We start from the raw sequence: 7,049 nt of genomic DNA on the forward strand, positions 1-7,049 counted from the left end.
TCGCCCGGCTAATTTTTTGTATTTTTAGTAGAGACGGGGTTTCACCGTGTTAGCCAGGATGGTCTCGATCTCCTGACCTCGTGATCCGGCCGTCTCGGCCTCCCAAAGTGCTGGGATTACAGGCTTGAGCCACCGCGCCCGGCAACTCAGGTTTTAAAATATATTTGAAGATGTAGAAGGAGTAAGACGCTGCTTTGAAAAATTAAAATGTCGATTTTGTTGACACTTTTGAGGAACGATCAGGTTAATTGATCTGTAGACATGGATCTCCTTTTTAGAGCTAAGATTATAGAGAGGGAGAGTACGTTTCCTCTTTGTTACTCTTAATTATAAACAACTGTTACCATGTGTTGGCAAATGTTCTAGGTTAGTGGTTCTCAACTGGGGATGATTTTGCCCTGGAGGGTACATTTGTTAATATCTGTACATGAGTTTGGTTGTCACAATCTGGTGGGGGAGGGTGGTGTGCTACCTGTCAGGAATGCTGCTAAACGTCCTGTGATACACTGGACAAGTTCCGCCAAATAATTATCCTGCCCCAGTAGTGCCACAATGGAGAGATCTTGCTTTAAGTGCTTACTGTTTATCTCATTCCTCATAATAACCCTATTGTCCTGTTTATAGATAGGGAACTATGGCTTAAAAGGAGCTTAAATGACTTTGCCAAGGTCAAGTGAGTCCATCTGAATCCAGAGCCTAAGCTCTTAACCATTGCTTTGCTTATTAAAGACAAGGGAGCAGTTGCATTAAACAGCAGCAGCAGCAGCAGCACAGAGATACTGGCAGTAAAAGAATACATGGAAAGTATGTCTGTTCAGATAGGAGAGCCTTTCTCCTGCAGAGAAAGGAGCATGAAAAGACTGCATTAAAAGGAAAGGTTTAGGCCGGGTATGGTGGCTCACACCTGTAATCCCAGCACTTTGGGAGGCCGAGGCAAGTGGATCACTTGAGGTCAGGAGTTCCAGACCAGCCTGACCAACATGGCGAAACCTGCCTCTATTAAAAGTACAAAAATTAGCCAGGTATGATGACATGCACCTGTAATCCCAGCTACTCGGGAGGCTGAGGCAAGGGAATCACTTGAGCCTGGGAGGCAGAGGTTGCAGTGAGTAAAACCATGTCTGCTTTTTTTTTTTTTTTTTTTGAGATGGAGTCTTGCATTGTTCCCCAGGCTGGAGTACAGTGGTGCAATCTCAGTTCACTGCAACCTCTGCCTCCTGGGTTCAAGCAGTTCTCTGCCTCAGCCTCCCAAGTAGCTGGGATTACAGGTACCCACCACCATGCCTGGCTGATTTTTTGTAATTTTAGTAGAGACAGGGTTTCACCATCTTGGCCAGGCTGGTCTTGTACTCCTGACCTCGTAATCCACCTGCTTAGGCACCCCAAAGTGCTCGTATTACAGGCGTGAGCCACTGTGCCCGGCTGAATCTTTCTATGCTGAAATTTTTTTTTTTCTAGTTTGGTATATTTTCAGGGCTTTAGGAAGGCTGGGAGGTACTGATGTGGTAGTGGTTTTTCTCTTTTTTTGAGATGGAATCTCACTGTGTTACCCAGGCTGGAGTGCAGTGGCACGAACTTGGCTCACTGCAGCCTCTGCCTCCTGGGCGCAAGTGATTCTTCCGCCTCACCCTCCCAGGTAGCTGGGATTACAGGCGTGTGCCACCATGCCCGGCTCATTTCTGTAGTTTTAGTAGAGATGGGGTTTTGCCATGTTGGCCAGACTGGTCTCGACCTCCTGACCCCAAGTGATCTGCCCGCCTCGGCCTCACAAAGTACTGGGATTACAGGCATGAGCCATTGTGCCTGGCCAGGTGTGATAGTGTTTATACTTGTCATGACTCCTAGCATAATTCTCACCATGGTTCTCTGTCCCATTCTTCAGTTGTTTTTTGAGGACAGCATTGATGATGCCAAGTACTGTGGACGGCTCTATGGCTTAGGCACAGGAGTGGCCCAGAAGCAGAATGAGGATGTGGACTCTGCCCAGGAGAAGATGAGCATCCTGGCGATTATCAACAACATGCAGCAGTGATGGCGCCAGGCTCTGCAGGTTGGGCCTGATCCCAGAGTGGTGCTTACAGTGCTGACTGTGTACTTACCTTCCCCAAGAGAAAATGCTTCTTTTGAGCAAACTGTACCTACCATCTGCATTGAGCAGAAAGACTTTCGTTTTACTGAAGACAAAAGATGTCTTTATTTTAGACCCAGAAGAGAGGAGTTTGCTCTGAATTTGTAAATAAGTCTTCCCCATTCCTCATCCCCGAGCCTCTCCTCTCTGGTTGCCTCCTGCCACCAGCATCCATGGCTCATTTGACACCTTTTTAAATATCCAGGACAAGTCTGAAACAAACTAGTAAAATGTATATAACTCTTACCTGTTATCATTCTTTTTCTTTTAAATTTGTTGCTAATCTCTGATATTGAAGATTCTTACTCTGATTCTCAGCTGAGCTGTGAGGGCTTCCAGGGAAAATGAACAAAATGGTGTTCTTATGTAATGGGTTATAAATACTGAGTCTTCCTTTCCTTTTCCGACCCTTCTTGAGGACATTTGCTTTCCTCACACTTTTGTAGTCTTTCTTTACATATTATTATATGGAAATTAATTGCTCTGTGCTGAAATTTGAAGACCAGATAATGAAACTTAAAAGCAAACAATTTTACTGAATCTGTGTACCCTTCATTCATGAGAACTCCAGAATGAGTGTTGACCACTGAAGCATCTTTTAAGTCTGTGTTCCATTGTGCCACTCAGGTTTGCCGTCACATACGCATCATCTGAAATCATTTGAAATTTTTGTACAATAAAATATCCTGGATTTGATCCCAAATGAAACTAGTAAGATCAGATTTTTGGGTCATGTCTGTTGTATTTTCAATAATGTGATTTCAGATAGTCATCTGGATTCTCCCACTTCTCTATTTTCTCTACTTTTCCTTCCAGCAAACCTGAAACGTTAGGGAGATGGATTAATGTGAGTACCAGGAATGTCTTTAAAAAGCTAGAGTGGTTACGTTTAATCAGGCAGTAAGATAATTTGGGTTCTTGAGTTGTTTTGGAGTAATATCCCACAACTGGGGTAGGAAGCTCAGGAGTTTTTTTTTTTTTTCTTTTTTTAAAGCTAGTCGTTTCAAAAGTATATTGTATTTTTTTGAATGACCACAGTATGGACAATTTCAAAAACCAAAACCCCCTTTGGATTGGTGGAAATAAAAACTGGTAACTCACTCAGGTGAATGAATGGTCTTGCATTTTAAAAGCTTATGGGAAACTCAATTTGAAATGATTAAAAAATGTCAAGTATTATAAGCTGGTATTTAAGATGCTTGTAAATATTATTTATGTTTTTAATTTTGTAAAATAAAGATTTCTTTTTAACCACTGGCATTGAGGTTTGGTCTTTCATAGCCATGGATTGCTGGCTCTGGAAGATGGTCATTTGCCATCAGTGAAATAAGAGCATCTTGCCTCCATTGTCCCCAGGTTGGCTTACATACAAAATATCACTTGGGGGGTGGGTGGGTGCGGGAATAAAAAGATATATATCACTTGGTAGGAAGCTTTTCATGAGCACCTGTGTAAATGGAATTGTCGCTTCATGTTCAAGATTGTTGGGTCTTAATATTATAGAATTAAACCAGTCTAATACTTCCTCACTCCATTATATATGGTGAATTAGCTTGTTAATTAGTGGGATTCTTTTAAACAGCCTGAACGTTGGATAACCTAGAGTTGGCTCAAGACTTTGTTTCCAGCCATTTCTATTGACACAGAATGTGGGGTTTTAAAGTCTGGTACAGGGGCAGATACAGAATTGTGACTGGGAAGTTGACATAGCAAGAGATTTATCACTGTAATTTGTGGTGAAACAGCAGTCAGTGGTTCTCAACCAGGATGCCCTGACATGCTGGTGACTGAACCCTATGCAGATACCCTTCCAAATTTGAATTAAAACAGGGCATTTAATATTTTCTACCATTAAGGTCTTACATGTCAGTAGAAATGCTGAGATAAAGAGTTGAGGAACTCAGTGTTGAGTGTGGGGTTTGGTCATTGCATGTGAGAGTTAAGAGCTTAGATTAGTGCTTTATCAAGAAAGAGCACAAGTCTATTAGAACTGGCAAGAACTTTGCTTTGTGTGTATGAGTGCATATAGGGCTATGTGAGTGCTCATCCTCAAAAAGTGATGGCACTGTAGGGTAACCAAGAGAATAACTTCAGGTGTAATTCTTTGGGGTTTAGACAGGGTCTCACTCGGTCATCCAGGCTGGAGTGCAGTGGCATGATCTTGGCTCACTGCACCCTCACCCTCCTGAGTAGCTGGGACTACTGGTGTGTGCCACTATGCCCAGCTAATTTATATATTTTTTAGTAGAGACGGGGTTTCACCATGTTGGGCAAGCTGGTCTCAAACTCCTGACCTCAAGTGATTTGCCTGCCTTGGCCTCCCAAAGTGCTTACAGGCATGAGCCACTGTGCTTGGCTTGTAATTTTTTTTTTTTTTTTTTTTGAGACAGAGCCTTGCTCTGTCGCCCAGGCTGGAGTGCAATGGCGTGATCTCGGCTCACTGCAACCTCCGCCTCCCAGGTTCAAGCAATTCTCCTGCCTCAGCCTCCCAAGTAGCTGGTGCCAGAAATAATCAATTCCTCTTCAAACTTCTTTCTTTCAGCAACTAACGTCCTTTCACATTGCTAGAAAAGATAAATTCTTGTTTTCTAAACAAGCCTTTCCATCTTTGCCATGCCTAAACATGCCCAAACATGCCTTAATGGACAATCCCTCCCTCTTCTCCTTTATAAGTTACGCATTTAAAGGTTTCAGTTTACTCTATTTGGAAAAGTTTTACCACTGCTACCCCTTCTTCCCCATCTACCCTATTTAGAAAAATTTCAAGTTTTAGCCAATTGGGTTAGCTTAAATTGTGTGGTCTGACTCCAGCCAATGGGGAAGGGACACAAATAGAAGCTGCGTTAGGGATGAAAACGCTTCTCTTCTCCTTTGTTCAGTGTGCTCTTGCGATTGTGACTGGTGCAGGCAGTACCCTTCTGCAGAAGTAAATTTGCCTTGCTGAGAAGTCTTTTGTTTGAGTGCTCGTTTTCTTTGCACCTCCAGGCTTTTATTTCCAACTATTTGGGGGCTCGTCTGGCATCCCATTCTCCTCTGGGGAAGGGTCTCTGATCACCTCTTATGAGGAGATGCGTCCCGCTGCCTCATTGCGATGGCCTCAGGAGTAAGGAATTGAGACCCACCGGTGTGATGAATAAACCTGAACTCTCAGCAATGAAGGAAGAAAAGGCCTACAAATACCACAGCGACCAGGTAACTCTGCACACACCAAGGTCAGAAAAGCTGTGGGGGTGGTGAAGTACTTCCTTGGTGGTCAGGACATCCTGGAGGTTGAAAGTGTGTGAATAAGATGCACAGTTGAGTGTGAAGCGAGTGTGGAGTCCGGATCCGTGGTTCCATGTCACCTCACATGGCTTAGGGCAGCTTTCCTGTTGTGAGGCTTCTACCAACCTGCCAATGCTAAGAACACCCCCTCAGTCATAACATCCCTGCAGCTGAACAAAAGTTTCTGGCCCAAGATCCTCAATGGAATAACAATGTAGCCCATTGAGGGAATATGAGAGATCTCAGAAATACGATAATTAAAAGGATTCGGGAATCAGTTCCTCAAACTCAGAATATACCAAAGCTTTTCATATACAGCAGGGAAAGGATAAAGGACTTATGGAATTCTTAGAGAGGCTTAAATTCCCGTGAGGGAAGTAGCCGGAGAAGGATGAAGTGAAAGTAGGGGAGTGCAAGAAACCTCCAGTGGGTGGGGAGGGGTTGAACCTCCAGAGAAAAGGGGGTAAGAAATCTCTAGTAAGAGAGGTTGAGCCACATAGACTCAAGAAACGCAGGGAAACACCTAAAACTTCCAGAATGGGAAGTACCTCAAGCAGGACAGGAAATAAAAAGGACAAGACAGACAATACAATTCCCTCTGATAGCCCTCTCGGTCTCATGTTAACATATTGGAAGGATAATGAGAGGACCGAACAGAAGAAAAAGCAACGAATGATAAAATACTGCTGTTTTATTGGGACCAAAGAACCTATCCTCAGACCTTCAGTCTTTTGGCCAAAAGTTTCAATCTAGTGAGGACTGGATTTGTCAGCTTTTAATAGGGTATGTCAATAACACAAGTCCTGTGTCCCAGGAGGAAATAGACTATGCCCTGTGTTGGCGGCAGGGGCCTGTCCTCTATTCCCTAAAGGATACAGGAGACAAGCCAGAAGCTACTTCTTCTCAAGAAATTAATATCCCTTACACCAAAAAGTCAACCAACACGTGGGACCCCTTAGACCACCTTCCCTGCCAAACACCACTAACTTCCCTCCCCCTCCAGTAGATGCAACTTCCCCAGACCCTTCCCCAGCTCACTTTGTTTCTCCCCCTTATAATCCTGACTCTTGGGGTCTCTCCAGCCTGAATGCCCTCCCCCAGGAAGACTTTAATGTGAGATAGCACAATGTAAAAAAGATATCCAAAACTTCCCTTTCCCCACTATCTCCAGAGAATGTGCTCCAACGATCTTTCCCTTAAGGGAAGTGCCTCTAGGAGGAGGGGGCATTGGTTCCGTCAACGTCCCTTTAACCAGTTCAGAAATCCAAAGCCTAACAAGGGAACTCAAACCACTCTCAGACGATCCCTATGGAGTAGCAGATCAAACTGATCAATTTCTAGGACCCCAGTTGTATACTTGAGCTGAGTTAATGTCCGTCCTAGGCATCCTCTTTTTGGGAGCGGAAAGACGCATGATCCGCAGGGCCACTGTGACGGTTTGGGAACATGAATACCCCCTCAGTCATAACGTCCCTGCAGCTGAACAAAAGTTCCCGGCCCGCGCGCTGGCTCAAGCCCGTAATCCCAGCACTTTGGGAGGCCGAGACGGGCGGATCACGAGGTAAGGAGATTGAGACCATCCTGGCTAACACGGTGAAACCCCGTCTCTACTTAAAAAATACAAAAAACTAGCCGGGCGAGGTGGCGGGCGCCTGTA

General features: G+C 44.3%; 1 protein-coding gene across 11 annotated transcripts in view; it reads left to right on the forward strand.

Annotated features, from left to right (window-relative positions):
* The window catches only part of CNOT8 (CCR4-NOT transcription complex, subunit 8), a 22,186-nt gene extending 18,798 nt beyond the window's left edge, over window positions 1-3,388 (forward strand). For all 11 annotated transcript variants that reach the window (XM_011931664.1, XM_011931656.1, XM_011931654.1 and 8 more), the window contains one exon: window positions 1,883-3,388. In XM_011931664.1, coding sequence (XP_011787054.1) covers window positions 1,883-2,032 — 150 coding nt within the window. In that variant the 3' untranslated portion in view covers window positions 2,033-3,388. The remainder of the gene's footprint in view (window positions 1-1,882) is intronic.
* Window positions 3,389-7,049: the final 3,661 nt, after the last annotated feature.

Source organism: Colobus angolensis, unplaced genomic scaffold, assembly GCF_000951035.1.
Source record: "Colobus angolensis palliatus isolate OR3802 unplaced genomic scaffold, Cang.pa_1.0 Scaffold90, whole genome shotgun sequence".
In the NCBI taxonomy this organism is placed as follows: Eukaryota; Metazoa; Chordata; class Mammalia; order Primates; family Cercopithecidae; genus Colobus; species Colobus angolensis.